The 16,062-nt window shown below is 46.3% G+C and overlaps 2 protein-coding genes across 3 annotated transcripts in view; one reads left to right on the top strand and one right to left on the bottom strand.

The window, feature by feature from the left end:
- LOC112070051 (Y+L amino acid transporter 2-like) overlaps positions 1-8,813 on the top strand; it is an 18,046-nt gene extending 9,233 nt beyond the window's left edge. For both annotated transcript variants that reach the window (XM_024137453.2, XM_070438824.1), the window contains 8 exons: positions 3,107-3,232; positions 3,500-3,644; positions 5,626-5,749; positions 5,946-6,049; positions 6,259-6,355; positions 6,782-6,931; positions 7,382-7,565; positions 7,906-8,813. In XM_024137453.2, the coding sequence (XP_023993221.1) occupies positions 3,107-3,232; positions 3,500-3,644; positions 5,626-5,749; positions 5,946-6,049; positions 6,259-6,355; positions 6,782-6,931; positions 7,382-7,565; positions 7,906-7,982 (1,007 nt within the window). In that variant the 3' untranslated portion in view covers positions 7,983-8,813. The remainder of the gene's footprint in view (positions 1-3,106; positions 3,233-3,499; positions 3,645-5,625; positions 5,750-5,945; positions 6,050-6,258; positions 6,356-6,781; positions 6,932-7,381; positions 7,566-7,905) is intronic.
- Positions 8,814-10,017: 1,204 nt separating this feature from the next.
- The window catches only part of LOC112070052 (mitochondrial inner membrane protein OXA1L-like), a 7,904-nt gene continuing 1,859 nt past the window's right edge, over positions 10,018-16,062 (bottom strand). Inside the window, 7 exon segments of the mRNA XM_024137454.2 lie at positions 10,018-10,174; positions 10,749-10,911; positions 12,844-12,948; positions 13,194-13,321; positions 13,324-13,354; positions 13,570-13,655; positions 14,271-14,414. Coding sequence (XP_023993222.1) covers positions 10,083-10,174; positions 10,749-10,911; positions 12,844-12,948; positions 13,194-13,321; positions 13,324-13,354; positions 13,570-13,655; positions 14,271-14,394 — 729 coding nt within the window. The 5' untranslated portion in view covers positions 14,395-14,414 and the 3' untranslated portion in view covers positions 10,018-10,082.

Below are 16,062 nucleotides of genomic sequence, written 5' to 3' on the forward strand. Positions count from 1 at the left end.
CGGTAAGCAAATTGGAGTGGGTCTAGGGTGTCMGGTAGGGTGGAGGTGATATGGTCCTTGACTAGTCTCTCAAAGCACTTCATGATGACGGAAGTGAGTGCTACGGGGCGGTAGTCGGGACAGTTCTGAGATACGCTTTCTCCTTCAGGTTCTAAAACATCTCTCAAGTAATAAATATCACTCATTCATCTAATTACAATCCTGACACACCCACATCCACACACACACACGCTCTCTTAGATAAGCAGTGCTTTAAGGAATGTGAATGTGCTGATAGCTGCTAGGTAAAAAGGTAAAAGTCCTTTTTACTTCAAGACTCTGACCCCAGGCTAATGGCTAATGACAGCTCAGTCAGCATGGCACAGAAGTGAACTATAACCACAGCTCTAGGATCAGATTAGCCTACACCCCATTTAAACTTTAACCATCAACCGGATGGAAAAACACCTGATCTAGTATCAGTGTTTAGAGGCGTTAGAGGCAACTTCAACATACTTCACAGCCATGAGAAGACCGGAAACACCTCCAGGTAGAAATTAACTATAACCACAGATCTAGGATCAGATTACCCTACCGTCAACCCTAACAGTGATCCTGTATAAATGGGTAGGAGTTCTGCGTACACCACAGGACAGAGCCCAAACATGGCAGCTGGCAATCTTACCCCTATTTTGAAACAGTCTATGGAGTGCGTCCCAAATGGCACTCTATTCCCTATGTAGTGCACTACAGTTGACCAGGGCCCATAGGGTAGTGCACTACATAGGGAATAGGGTGCCATTTGGGATATAGTATATGGTCTCACCACACATCTGGACCAGATCTAGAGTAGCCTAGAGAACCGACCCGATCCACACCCTCCCACCCTTCTAGCCTTTCACTGTCAATACAACCACRCCTAGGACATCTGTGTGGCCCGCTACACTGTCAGTTCTCTATTAGTCCGGATCACTCACTGTCTCTGTCTGGACCGGTCTGAAYGGAGAGATATGTTATGCTTAAGGAGACCTCCTATTGATAAGAGACTGTTATGATCCATGGCCTCATAACTGGGGTAAAGGGTTATGATCTTTAAGGCTTTGTCCTCCGTTTGGGGGAGGAAGGGAAACGGTATTCTGGTAGATAAGTATTATCCTCATTTCAGGGGAGATTGGTGGACACAGTGTCATGGCCCGCTCTTCATTTGGGAGAAGAAGGGAGAGATGGTGACTGTTATGATGATCAATGATGTACATAGGCCTTCATCCATCTCTGATTATGATTAGGATCTTGATATTTGGCCTGACCATGTGACCGCACCAGGAAAACCGCAGGGCCCTAGTTATGAACCTCTTTTTATGTGGGGAAGGGTGATGTGTGTATGTACTGTGTGTGTGTCAATGTATATATTTGTTTTAACATGAACATTCACTTGAGTTGTAGATGTGAACTTGAGTGTTAWTCATTTAGGTAAACACTGTATGGTAGATATCATTACGGCTACTTAGCATTACAGTAATGCAGGAAAATATTGTTGAGGAAAATGTTGGGTATACCAGAGGCTTATCAAACATTATGCAGTGTGAGGGATATACTCTATATATAGGCGCTATGTCCAAAATGGCACCATATTCCCTATTTAGCGCACTACTTTTGACCAGAGCCCTATAGGCCCTTGTCAAAAAGTAGTGTACTAAAATAGGGAATAGGGTGCCATTTGAGATGCTAACATAGTGAAGAGAAGATACATAGGATATTATTAAATCTCAGTGAGTGGGAGGACAGTGGGAGGACAGTGGGAGGACAGTGGGAGGACAGTGGGAGAACAGTGAGGATTCAGACCTCCATGCTGTGACTATCTGAACTGAAGTTTATGAACTTAAAGGAACAAACACTGATAAAGACATAGAGAGAGAAAATATGATCTGGAAAACATGCTGGACTAGGGAGCAGTGGAGTACAAGGACACAGTTAGAAACTCAGTCTGTATCTGTCAGCCAGTCAGTCAGCCAGCCAGYCAGYSWGTCAKTSWGYCAWYCAGYCARCCWGYCWGCCTGCCTGCCWGCCAGYCAGYMAKYMAKTCAGTCAGTCAGTCAGCCAGACAGTCAKTTTGTAATTCAGCCAGTCAGTGTGTCAGTCAGCCAGTCAAGCATCAGTCACCACCAGTCAGCCAGCTCAGTCATGTTCAGTCCAGGCCAGTATCAGTCAGAGTCAGTAAGTCAGTCAGTTCCAGCCAGTTCAGTGGTGCAGACAGCTAGCACAGTCTTATCAGTCAGTCAGCCGAGACAGCAGTGTCATTCAAGTCAGTTTGTAGCCATTAGTCCAGCGCAATTGTATTCACTCGTCAGACAGTCAGTCAGCCAGCCAGCCAGCAAAAGCCAGCTAGTCAGGAGTCAGTCAGTCAGTTAGTGAGCTAGACAGTCAGCCAGTCAGTCAGACAGTTAGTCAGTCAGTTAGTCAACTAGACAGTCAGTTAGTCAGCTAGACAGTCAGCCAGTAATTCAGTCAGCTAGACAGTCAGTTAGTCAGCTAGACAGTCAGGCAGTAATTCAGTCAGCCAGACAGTCAGTTAGTCAGCTAGACAGTCAGCCAGTAATTCAGTCAGCTAGACAGTCAGTTAGTCAGCTAGACAGTCAGGCAGTAATTCAGTCAGCTAGACAGTCAGTTAGTCAGCTAGACAGTCAGTCAGTCAGACAGTCAGCTAGACAGTCAGTCAGTCAGACAGTCAGCTAGACAGTCAGCCAGTCAGTCAGTCATTCAGCTAGACAGTGTTAGTAATTTTACTAATCTTTTATAGAGGTCTTTTAATAACCCGTAGCACTTTATCTGGGTACTCCTTTACCCCCTCTTCTGTGTCTGACCCTATTTCTCTTCCTCCTTTCCTCCTCCTCCTCTCTGCCTATGTCTCTATGTGCTGTGCTCAGCTCTTGAACCTCTGTGGAAAACAACCTCATCGACTGCTGTAGTCAGCAGCCTCATTTCCTCCAGCTACATAGACTCTGAAATTAGAACACACACACACGTCAGCGTGTGTCTGAGCGTGTGTGTGTGTGTGTGTGTGCGTGTGTGTCTGTGTGTGTGTAGACATGTAGATCTGAATGTCTAAATGTTTGTATCTCCCCTCCAGGTTTGCTGACCTTTGTGAACTGTGCCTATGTGAAGTGGGGGACGCGTGTCCAGGATTTCTTCACCTACGCTAAGGTCATCGCCCTCATCGCTGTCATCATCACCGGCCTGGTCAAAATAGGACAAGGTACTGATGCTGCCAGGATGGCCCTCAGACTCACACGCAATAATAATATCACACATATTGTCCAAATATTCAACCATCCACTCACTGTACTGTACTGCACTGTACTGTACTGTACATTCACAGAAACAGATATGCCCACTGTGAACACTGACACAGTCCTATAGTTRTTGTACATACAAACATATTTATCTGTAGTATTTACATACATTCATTTACGTATGTGTAATAATACAGGATATTGTGTGTGTGTGTGTGTGTGTTCCTCAGGTCAGACGCAGAACTTTGAGGGTATGTTTGAGGGCTCGTCCACGGATCCAGGAGACTTGGCTCTGGCCCTGTACTCTGCTCTCTTCTCGTACTCCGGCTGGGACACACTCAACTTCGTCACCGAGGAGATCAAAAACCCAGAGAGGTGAAGGGTGGGAAGAGAGGGAGGGCAGGGAGGGAGGGGAAGAGTCACTAGTACTAGTGGACAAAAGGCTATACTCTGTAGTATACATGAGAATGAGGAGTAGTGAAGGAGTAGAGGACGAGTAATAATTTGTGTAGTAAATGTAGGTTAAGGGATATAGAAGGAGTAAAAGGATGAGAGAAGATCACAAATGGCGCCRGAGGGGATGGCTGCCGTTTTACAGGCTCCAATCCAACTGTGCTATTAAAAAAAAGAAAATCACATTGTTTGTAACTTATTTTGTACATAATGTTGCTGCTAGTGTTACTTTATAGTTTATTTTTTACTTTAGTTTATTTAGTAAATATTTTCTTAACAATTTATTGAACTGCATAGTTGGTTAAGGGCTTGTAAGTAAGCATTTCACGGTTTGTTGTATTCGGGCGCATGTGACAAATACAATTGGATTTGATTTGAAGAAGGAAGAAGGAGAGGGGTAGATGTAGGAATGATCCTCCACCTCCCCGTTCACCTTCCTCTGCTCCTCCACCTCCCCGTCCTCCTTCCTCTGCTCCTCCACCTCCCCGTCCTCCTTCCTCTGCTCCTCCACCTCCCCCCGTCCTCCTTCCTCTGCTCCTCCACCTCCCCGTCCTCTTCCTCTGCTCCTCCACCTCCCAGTCCAGCCTTCCTCTGCTCCTCCACCTCCCCTGTCCCCTTCCTCTTCTCCTCCCCTCCCCGTCACTCCTTCCTCTGCTCTCCCACCTCCCCGTCCACCTTCCCTCTGCCTCCTCCACCTCCCCGATCCACCTTCCTCTGCTCCCCCATCCTCCTCCTGTCCTCCACCTCTGCTCCTCCACCTCCCCGTCACCTTCCTCTGCTCCTCCTCTTCCCGTCCACCTTCCTCTGCTCCTCCACCTCCATCTGCTCCTTCCTCTGCCTCCCTCCACCACTCCCCGTCCCCCTTCCTTCTGCTCCTACCTCCATCCTCCTTCCTCTGCTCCTCACCTCCCTCCTCCCTTCCTCATCTGCACCTCCACCTCCCCGTCCTCCTTCCTCTGCTCCCTCACCTCTCGTCCCTTCCTCTGCTTCGCTCCACCTCCCCGCTCCTCCTTCCTCTGCCTCCTCCACCTCCCCTCCTCCTCACATTCCTCTGCTTCCTCCACTCCCGTCCTCTCTCCTGCTGCTCCTCCACCTCCCCGGTCCACCACCTTTCCATCTGCCCTCCACCTCCCCCCTCCCTCCCCCTTCACTCCTCTGGCTCCTCCACCTCCCCGTCCTTCCTTCTCTGCTCCCCACCTCCCCGTCCTGCCTCTCCTCTGCTCCATCCACCTCCCCAGTCCCACCGCTTCTCCTATGGCCTCCTCCACCTCCCTCCTTCCCTCTCTTACCTGCTGCTCCCACGCTCCCCCCTATCCCTCCCTTCCTCCTGCTCCTTCCACCTCCCCCCTCTCGCTCCTCTCTCCTCCACTTCCCCCTCCCCTTCCTGCTGCTCCAATCCACACTCCCCGTCCTCCTTCCTCTGCTCCTCCCTACCATCCCCCGCGATCCTCCTTCCTCTGCCTCTTTCTCTAACTCCCCGTCCACATTCTTCTGCTCCTCCACCTGCCCCCTCACTCCCTCTCCTCTGCTCCAGATCCACCTACCCTCCTCGCTCCCCTTCCTCCTGCTCCGTCCAACCTCCCCGTCTGCCTACTCTGCTACCTCTACTCCCCGTCCACCTTCCCTGCCCTCCAACTTCCCCCTTCCTCTGCTCCTCCACCTCCCCCCTCCTTCCCTGTCCTCACTCCCGCTACCTTCTCACCTCCCCAATCCCGTACCTTCCTCTTGCTCCTCTTACTTCACCCCATCCTTGCCCAAGAGGGTCAACTCTTGACCCGTTCACTCAAACCCCTGGATGTATCACAGCCACTTCACTCTCTTCTTTCTTGGTGTTTTTTTTCTTCTTCTTCTAAATCGAAGTGTCTCTCTGTCTCCCCCTGGTGTTTGTTTGTGTGACTTACAGGAACCTGCCCCTGGCYATCGCCATCTCCATGCCCATCGTCACGGTGATCTATATTCTGACCAACGTTGCCTACTACACCGTGCTGCCCATTCCTGCCATCCTGAACAGTGACGCTGTGGCTGTGGTGAGTTCCCTTCGCATAGAAATATACTGGAAATAGAACAGACATTATCCTATACCATGTAGATTAGGATAGTCATCACGTCAGATGTATACATTTCTATCTGCGTATCCTCTCATTGAGCCCTAAGTGACTTTGTTATATGATGTACTTTAAGTGTTCTGATTGGTCTAATTTGAGGCCTGTTGTTGTCCCTCAGACGTTTGCAGACCAGGTGTTTGGCGTGATGAACTGGACMATCCCTCTAGCGGTGGCTCTGTCCTGCTTCGGAGGACTCAACGCTTCTATCCTGGCTGCCTCCAGGTGAGTTAGAATGACACCGTTCTGATGCCGGTCTTCATCATCATCGCTATCACGGATAATCTCCTCATTATTGACCATGTGATCTGACCGGAAAAAAACAATGGGCCCTATAGCCTTTAAACTAATTGCCCTACACACGATAACCTGTGTGTGTGTGTGGTTCTTCCATTATCAGTGCTCCAGTGAGGTGTGTTTGTGTGTTTCTACAGGCTGTTCTTCGTGGGCTCCAGGGAGGGCCATCTCCCAGACTACCTGTGCATGATCCACATCACCCGTTACACCCCTATCCCCGCGCTGCTCTTCAACGTCAGTCATCCCGCTAAGCCACTGTCTTTGTGTGTSTTTGTGTGTGCGCGTGAACGTCTGTCTGTCTGTCGGGAACAATGTACATTTCCATTATTTTTTAATGAGTGGTTTTCCTTGTTCGGTGTTTGGTCTCAGTTCTGTGTCAACATTCTGTTTCTGCGTCTACCCAACATTCTGACCCATTGTTTTGTCTGCCCCAGAAATCTGTTCTCAGCATTCTATTATTTTAACCCAGTGTTCGGTCTGCCGCAGAGTTCCGTCTGTCTGCAATCTCAGCATTCTCTTTGTCCGTTCGTCCACATAGTGTTCCGCTATATCTACACTTTCTATGAAATAGAGTTTTTGTATAAGGCATGTTGTCCATTGTGCCCTGTACGATGGATATTGACATCGTGCTGTTGCTCTGAATATGTCTCTGCTCTATAGGGTGCCATGGCRTTGGTCTACCTGTGTGTTGAGGACATCTTTAAACTGATCAACTACTACAGCTTCAGYTACTGGTTCTTTGTGGGCCTGTCTATCCTGGGACAGCTGTACCTGCGCTGGAAACAGCCAGACAGAGTCAGACCCCTCAAGGTAAGACAAAGGGGAATTCCACAGTAACAGAATGATAGTGCTAATCAGATTTTTCTCTTTAAAATATATGTTAAATAAATACCATGGATTGCAAAGTTAAACAAACCATACAAACGCACAAGGACGACTTTTAACAATTCCCACTGAAAATGTTACAAAAACACAGTTACTTGAACAGTGCAGATGCAATGTTTGGTTACAGAATGACCACACAAATAGTCATGGAATTGCCCCAAACATCCAACACAAAACACTGAGGCCTATAAACACATTCAAAGGCAAAGCTYCGTTAGTGTTTTCATGTATGAACCATTTATACTGTAACTCACAATGCGGTTTTGTATGTGTGATCTCTTTCACTGTTTGACATCAATACCAGATCCTGTTTCATATAGTTGTGTAATAACTCTTCTTCCCCATTTCTCTCTCCCTCCCTTCCTTCTCTCTCAGCTCAGTCTGTTCTTCCCGATCATCTTCTGTTTCTGCACCCTGTTCCTAGTGGTGGTTCCCATCTACAGTGACACCATGAACTCTCTGATTGGCATTGGCATCGCCCTATCAGGAGTGCCAGTCTACTTCCTGTGTATCTATACTCCCGCCACCAAAAGGCCCATGTGGCTCCGCAAGTTCTTTGGTAAGAATCAGATGAATGTTTAGTATAGTTTAGTTTAGTATAGAGTTGGAAAAATCTGGTGACTTTCCCAAAATCGCCAGGTTTTCAGGAAATCCTGGGGGATCTTCCAAGCAGGATTTCTGGAAAACTGAGAATTTKGGGGAAATTGCTGGAATTTTTCAACCATAGTTTGGTATGACATGAGTGGCGAGACGAGTAGGTACATTATTTTGTAGGCCTAGAAAACAATACTTATTTTCTACATTCTTCGARCAAAATACTTTCTCATGCTATCGCTAGTGTCACATTGATGTATTTGAAGGGTAGGTCACTCATCCTCTCTCATCTTCTCCCTCCCTAGCCAACTTTGGTCTGTTGATTCAGAAGGTGTGCTATTCTGTTGTGACCGAGTTAGACGTCATAGACAAGTTGGAGTGAAGATATTAAAACCAACCAACACACTGCTGCCGCCGCTATCTGAAGACGCACAAAACTAGGGGCTCAACGACACCACCTACTGGCCAGTATCGCCCCCTGCTACCAATCAGAGGGCTGAGTCAAACAGCAGCCATTCATTGGACCAAATCTCTGACCAACCAATCATTGTCGTATGTTCATTGGACTATGGGGTCGTTCTACGGCCAGGATGACACTCCAGTTGCCTCTGACAGAGGACATTCCACACACTACAGAAGAATTWAAAATAAAATATTCCTGTTCTCAAATATGTTTATACTCAAATACRGATATTTATGATCTCTGATGGGCTTCCTGTGTAAACGCAGCCTAATACTGATCTTTTACTGATGTAGAAAGATCTGTGATTGGTCAAAAGACCAATTAGTGGAGAAAAAAAKAWATCTGAATTGGRCTGCCTGTGTAAACAGCCATAGTGGCATAAGTCACTACTGATACCTCTGAAGTCATATCAATAAGGAAACAAGAGATACTGAAGACATATGTAGGAGAGTAATAATTACTGAGGGTTAGTTTGTTGTATGTGGTTAGGCGAGAATAGTGGTAGCTCTAGCCACAATTATTTTTGGRAAATGTGTTATATTTGTCCTATGTAAATGTCCATCCCACCTGCAGCTTTTAAGATTTGTTTTGAAGCAAAGGGCTATATTTTTTAATCAACCTATTAAGAATAATCTGTACTCAACATGTGAATTTAAACAAAGGGGCGGTAAGGGGAGGGGGTTGGTTGAGTTGATAAATGGTAAATTGTTAAGAATATATTTATAATAAATTACTAATGGACATTTTAAATGACTTGATTCTGTCAATTCCCACCATGGATATGTACAATACAAACTCCAGTTGTAACAATTCCCTTGCCGTCATGCGAACAATACCGATTTCAGGTTTTCAAATAAGAATCCAGGTTATCATAATGTAAACAGACGTTATAAGGCAGAAGTTAGCTCTTTATTTAGAATATTACATTTATAAACGATAAACCCTCCGTGCCCACGTCCTCTACCAATCCCCCTCAATAAATATGTACACATGATTCATTGGGCTTTCAAACTGTCTGTCACTCTTCTTCAATAGTCTCCTCCCATGGCTTCTCTCTTCTTACCACCGGTTGCCGGGGCCGYTTGTTTTGCTTTGGCTGCCTCGGTTGGTGTTGTTGTTGCTGTAATGGAAGGTGTTGACTGCTGTAGARGGTTGTGGGTGAAGGTCTGCCTCAGTGGACCTGGTTGGAGAGGACAGCACAAAGAGAGAGAAAGGCATGAGGTGAAAGGAAAACCATAAACCCACTCCAATATTCACAGATTGAATTAATCAGTGAGGTACATGTTAAAATGCAGGTCAGCGTTTTTTGTCATGAATCYTGWTCTGGAGGCAGCTCTGCAGAGTGGTCACTAGCTGGCACAGCCACAAAGTTATRAMATCTGATTTGAAACCKRGCCACACTATTAATTTAGGGTTAGGCATTAAGGTTAAGACCAAAAATATAMATTTTTACTTTATATTCAATTTTGTGGGAAATCGCTCAGTTCTGCCTCCAAGACAAGACTCATGACAATAAACGTCAACCTGCTGTTAAAACATTCAATTTAGGAACTAAATAAAATAGATGTAAATGTAGGAAATGGCATTGATCTGAAGAAAGGGGTGGCAGTAAAAAAATTAAAAGGCACCAGTGTCTTACCTTTAGAAGCGATGTCCAGGTGGCTCTTCATCCTCCTCTCCCTCTCCTCTAACTGCTGGGCCAGTCTCTCCCTCTCCTCTAACTGCTGGGCCAGTCTCTCCCTCTCCTCTAACTGCTGGGACAGTCTCTCCCTCTCCTCTAACTGCTGGGCCAGTTGAGCGTTCTTCCAGCCTATAGGAGACAGCCTCTCCCTCTCCTCTAACTGCTGGGACAGTTGAGCGTTCTTCCAGCCTATAGGAGGGACAGCCTCTCCCTCTCCTCTAACTGCGGTCCAGTTGAGCTTCTTCCCGCCTATAGGAAGGGACAGCCTCTCCCTCTCCTCTAACTGCTGGCCAGTTGAGCGTTCTTCCAGCCTATAGGAGACAGCCTCTCCCTCTCCTCTAACTGCTGGCAGTTGAGCGTTCTTCCAGCCTATAGGAGGACAGCCTCTCCCTCTCCTCTAACTGCTGGGCCAGTTGAGCGTTCTTCCAGCCTATAGAGAGACAGCCCTCCCTCTCCTCTAACTGCTGGCCAGTTGAGCGTTCTTCCAGCCTAGAGGAACAGCCTCTCCCTCTCCTCTAACTGCTGGCAGTTGAGCGTTCTTCCAGCCTATAGGAGGACAGCCTCTCCCTCTCCTCTAACTGCTGGGCCAGTTGAGTGTCTTCCAGCCTATAGGAGACAGCCTCTCCCTCTCCTCTAACTGCTGGGCCGTTGAGCGTTCTTCCAGCCTATAGAGAGACGCCTCTCCCTCTCCTCTAACTGCTGGCCAGTACGTTCTTCCAGCCTATAGGAGGGACAGCCTCTCCCTCTCCTCTAACTCTGGCCAGCTTGAGCGTTTCTTCCAGCCTATAGGAGACAGAAAACCATGTTTTAATAGGGAGCAAGACACTATGTCCGAGAGTGAAAAGGAACAAAAGAAAGAGGAAGAGACAGGGAGGCAAATAAGAGAAAGCAAGATAGAAAGACAAATAACCAGAATATATCCAACCAAGAAAGAGAGGAGACTATTTTCACAGGTGAGTCCTTGACAAACCCCCACCCCTTTCCATCCGTGACACCACACCCACCCTTCTTGATGGTGTCGATGAAGCCTTCGTTCTGGGGCAGGGCGGAGACTGGGTGTTTGATCCTCTCGAGGATCCTCAGGTTCTGTCTGACCAGTGGGTGTTTGAGCAGGGCCACCTGGGCCAGGGAGAAGCAGTTGGAYGTCATCCAGTATGTAAACACCGCCTGGGAGAGAGAGACACACACATGGGAGATTAACAGACCAGCTCTTTGATGCTCAGACAGGGTCATACTGCTACAAGCGTATCTGCTGTTTAAAAATATATACTTTTTAAATGTCCAATTGGATGGTTTGAAACAGAGGGGGAGAAGAGTAGGAAGTGTGGACATGGGGATAAAACCCAGGTCTCTGGTTGGGAGGAGCTACAGAGCCTTCAGAAAGTATCAACACCCCTTGACTTAGTCCACATTGTTGTGTACAGCCTGAAGTCACATTGATTAAATATCAACAATTCTCACCCATCTACACACAATACCCCATAATGACAAAGTTAAAATGTTTTAAGATATTCCTGCTAATGTATTGAAAATACAGAAATATCTAATTTACATAAGTATTCACACTCCTGACTCAATACTTGGCAGCGATTACAGCTGTGAGTCTATCTGGGTCTCTAAGAGCTTTCCACACCTGGATTATGCAACATTTGCACATTATTCTTCAAGCTCTGTCAAGTTGGTTGTTCATTATTGCTAGACAACCATTTTCACGTCTTGCCATAGATTTTCAAGTAGATTGAAGTTAACTTTAAACTCAGCCACTCAAGAACATTCACTGTCTTCTTGGTAAGCAACTCCTCAGTGTAGATTTGGCCTGGTATTTTAGGTTATTGTCCTGCTGAAAGGTGAAGTCATCTCCCAGTGTATGTTGGACAGCAGACTGAACCAGGTTCTCCTCAAGGATTYTGCCTGTGGATAGCTCCATTACATTTCTTTTGTAATCCTGAAATATTTGTTTTATTCTGTACAGGCTTCCATTTCACTCTGTCAAGGTTAGTATTGTGGAGTAACTACAATGTTGTTGATCCATCCTCAGTTCTATTACAGCCATTAAACTCTAACTGTTKTAAAGTCACCATTGGCCTCATGGTAAAATCCCTRARTCGTTTCCTTCCTCTCCAGCAACTGAGTTAGGAAGGACRCCTGTATCTTTGTAGTGASTGGGTGTATTGATACACCATCCAAAGTGTAACTAATAACTTCACCATGCTCAAAGGGGTATTCAATGTCAGATTCTTTTTGTGCCATTTACCAACAGGTGCCCTTCTTTGCGAAGCATTGGAAAACCTCCCTGGTCTTTGGGGTTCAATCTGTGTTTGAAGTTCACTGCTGGACTAAGGGACCTTACAGATAATTGAAAGTGTGGGGTACAGAGATGAGGTAGTCATCAAAAAATCATGTTAAACACTATTATTTCACACAGAGGGAGTCCATGCAACTTATTATCAAACTTAAGCACATTTTTACTCCTGAATTCATCTAGGCTTGTCATAACAAAGGGGTTGAATACGTGACTCAAGACATTTTAGCTTTTCATTTTTAATTCATTTAGAACAATTAAAAAAAAACATAATTCCACTGAGACATTATGGGGTATTGTGTTTAGGCTAGTGACAAAACATCTCAATTTAACCCATTTTAAACACAACAAAATGTGGATAAAGTAAAGGGGTGTGAATTCTTTCTAAAGGGCCCTGTATGTGACCAGCCAGGATGGTTACGGCTAGAACACAGGCTCTGCATGACCCTGCTGTTTTTAYCTCAATGAGACTAACCTTGAGAAATAAAGGTAGAATAACAAGGAAATAAACAAAGTATCCCCATACTGCTGAAAGCATTGTCAACCACACTACCTTGTTATTCTTTTGAGAGAAACAGGTTAGCATACTGGCTCCATAATGCCAAGCCAGACAGATACACTTGTGACACTGCAGTTTTTAATCTCAACACGACTAACCTGGAAAAATATTAAAGATTAAATCACAACGAAATGAACAGAACTATCCCAGAACTACTGCATACTTGTTGTTTGCGGAAGACGCATGTCATAATATGATATTGCCACAGGGGGGTGCAATAAATAAGAGAGCGACCGACCGTGGGGAAGTTGATGGTGAGGGGGAGGTTGATGAAGGGCATGATTCTGAACACTGTCTTCATGGCTTTCAGGTTAGGGTTATCCACACCAGACTCTGCCCCCAACTGAGAAGACAGAGACAGACAGGTGGCTGTTATTCAGGCTCAATACTGTTAATACTATGCAAATAGTATTCATACACTTACATTCAAATATTTCAATATAACATTTATAAAACAAATGTATTGTCTGATAAAAAAAAGCTATTCTTCCAGGCTCAACACAGCTGAATAATATTTTCCCCAGACACGTCTTCTTCCCAATAGTCTGGGGACAGGGTTATGACCTGACTAAACTTAGATAAACTTACCTCCAGGATGGCAAACATTGTTCCGGTCACAGCGATGGGGAGGACGTAGAAGGTGTCTGCTGCTGTGAGGTCTAAGAACCACAAGCACCCTCCTGTCTGCATACTGGGGACAGGGAGGTAGGACATCTGAGAACAATGAAGAACGAGATGAACACTGGTGTCTGGAAAGAGAGAGAGAGGTGGGATTAGTCTTGGGTCCTAAATACTAGGTCCCATTAATAATCTTCTTTCTCCTTGTTCATTACATCCCCTAAATCAAAAAGCATTGTATTGTGAGGAGGTATGGGCTATAGTGGGAGTTTATGATATTACTTATATAGCAGTTATTTTCTTTCCTATCAGTGGAGAGAAATAGAGAGTGGGAGCTTTAACTGACCTGCACCAGAGGGACCAGGAAGCCACGGAGAGGGTTGACGTCATGCTTCTTCTGGAAAACGGTCAGGTCAGAGTACGCCTTAGCAACTAGGAGAAACACAGAAATATTACCTCACATGAGAAACTGAGGGAGACACAGAAATATTACCTCACATGAGAAACTGAGGGAGACGTCACACACTACAGCAGGGATAATCAACTAGATATTTTATTGAGCGGGAAGTCAGCGGGCCAAAACAAAATTACAAATCATTTGTAGACTGCAAATTGACCGCAAGAAGCCCAAACAGATATAATAAACTAAAAACAATCCTTTCAAACCTTGCTTACATTTGTATACAATCACATCTCTCTCTATATTATGCGTGGCAATATTTTGGAACAGGTATCCAAAATAAATAAAAAAATCACTTGGAGCTGATTTGTTGGGATTTTGTCTTTTATGTAACAGATCAAGCCTAGCCCCGGACTAAAAAGCACTTTCAAAAGGAGATTCTCCATTGAAAATGTTTTTTCTAGTATAGGACCAGGCTTCATCTCTATCTGGGAAACCAGCCCTAAAAGTAGAATAATGAAATGAGAAGAGTAGAGCAGCAAAAGAAGGGAACAGTTACAATGGGAGATGAAAGGGGGGATAAATACAGAGGGATGATACAGATGAGTCATGAAGTGGAAGTTAGTTGAGGAGGAAAGAAGACGAACAGTCAAACTTGTTTCCGCTCCGTTTGTCCTCGTTCATCTTGTTGGTGAATTTGGTCATCTCTGGCATAACGTTGTTCAGCTTGGCCGCCTCCCTCTGACCCTTCACGATGACCGGGAACACCATGATGCGGGCCAGCACTGTGCCTGGGTGAAGAGAGAAACATCACTACATTTCAAGCTTCTCTAACCCTGGGAAACTCTTCTCCACCTCCTTCCTGCGGATGACTGTCAACCACTTTGGAAAAAAATGGATGACGACATCCCCTACTCATTCACTCAGCCCACTCATTCACTCAGCCCACTGAGCCTACTCATTCACTCAGCCCACTCATTCACTCAGCCCACTCAGCCCACTGAGCCTACTCATTCACTCAGCCTACTCATTCATTTACATTTACATTTAAGTCATTTAGCAGACGCTCTTATCCAGAGCGACTTACAAATTGGAAAGTTCATACATATTCATTCTGGTCCCCCCGTGGGGAATGAACCCACAACCCTGGCGTTGCAAGCGCCATGCTCTACCAACTGAGCCACACGGGACCGTGGGACTCAGCCCACTGAGCCTACTCATTCACTCAGTCCACTGAGCCTACTCATTCACTCAGCCCACTGAGCCTACTCATTCACTCAGCCTATTGAGCCTACTCATTCACTCAGCCTACTCATTCACTCAGCCCACTCATTCACTCAGCCCACTCATTCACTCAGCCCACTCATTCACTCAGCCCACTCATTCACTCAGGTTGTTGGGTGGCCGGACATCACTAGTCACAGGATTTGATCTGGAGAAAGAGGTGAAGGCTTAAGGTAGTTCTGTGTGAGTGGGTTCAGTAGGCTGACCACTTGACCCCATCCCCTCCTCCAGACCATCTCTGGAGACCTCCCATTCCTCACTTCCCTCATCCCTGACCACTAGCTGCATCCCCTCTGACTTCAAGATGGCCAGAGTTGCTCCCCTCCTCAAGAAACCAACACTCGAYCCCTCTGACGTGGAACTATAGACCGGTATCCCTGTTTTCTTTCCAACACACTGTGCTGTCTCTGACCAACTCTCTGGTTCTCTCTTCCAGAACGATCTTCTTGACCCTAACCAGTCATGCTTCAAAAAGCTCACTCAACTGAAACTGCAGGTACCCTAGTGGTTAAGAGCGTTGAGCCAGTCACTGGTTCAAATCCCTGAGCTGGCAAAGTGGAAAAACCTTTTCTCTTTACACCAAGTCAATCGGCTCTATCATTTTACCTTTATTTAACTAGGCAAGTCAGTTGAGGAAAAAATTCTTATTTTCAATAACAGCCTAGAAACAGTGGGTTAACTGCTTTATTCAGGGGCAGAAAGACAGATTTTTACCTTATCAGCTCGGGGGCTATTGATGGATCAGGGGCGGCGGGTATGAATGTGATCAGGGGCGCAGGTTATGATCGTGATAGGGCGGCAGGTATGATAGTGATCAGGGGCGCGGGTATTGATAGATCAGCGGTTGAAGGGGCGGCAGGTATGAATGGGATCAGGGGCGGGATGCGTAGGATGTGATCAGGGGGCGGTATGATGTGATCAGCGGGGGCGTATGATGTGATCAGGGCGGCGGGTATGATGCTGATCAGGGGGGCGGATGATGTGATCAGGGGCGCGGGTATCGATGTGATCAGGGGCGGCGGTATGATGTGATCAGGGGCGGCGGTATGGATGTGATCAGGGGCGCGGGTATGATGTGATCAGGGGGCGGCGGGTATGAATGTGACAGGGGCGGGGTATGTGTGGATCAGGGCGGGGGTATAGATGTGGATCAAA

The sequence above is a fragment of the Salvelinus sp. IW2-2015 genome, unplaced genomic scaffold (assembly GCF_002910315.2).
Source record: "Salvelinus sp. IW2-2015 unplaced genomic scaffold, ASM291031v2 Un_scaffold1212, whole genome shotgun sequence".
Classification (NCBI taxonomy): Eukaryota; Metazoa; Chordata; class Actinopteri; order Salmoniformes; family Salmonidae; genus Salvelinus; species Salvelinus sp. IW2-2015.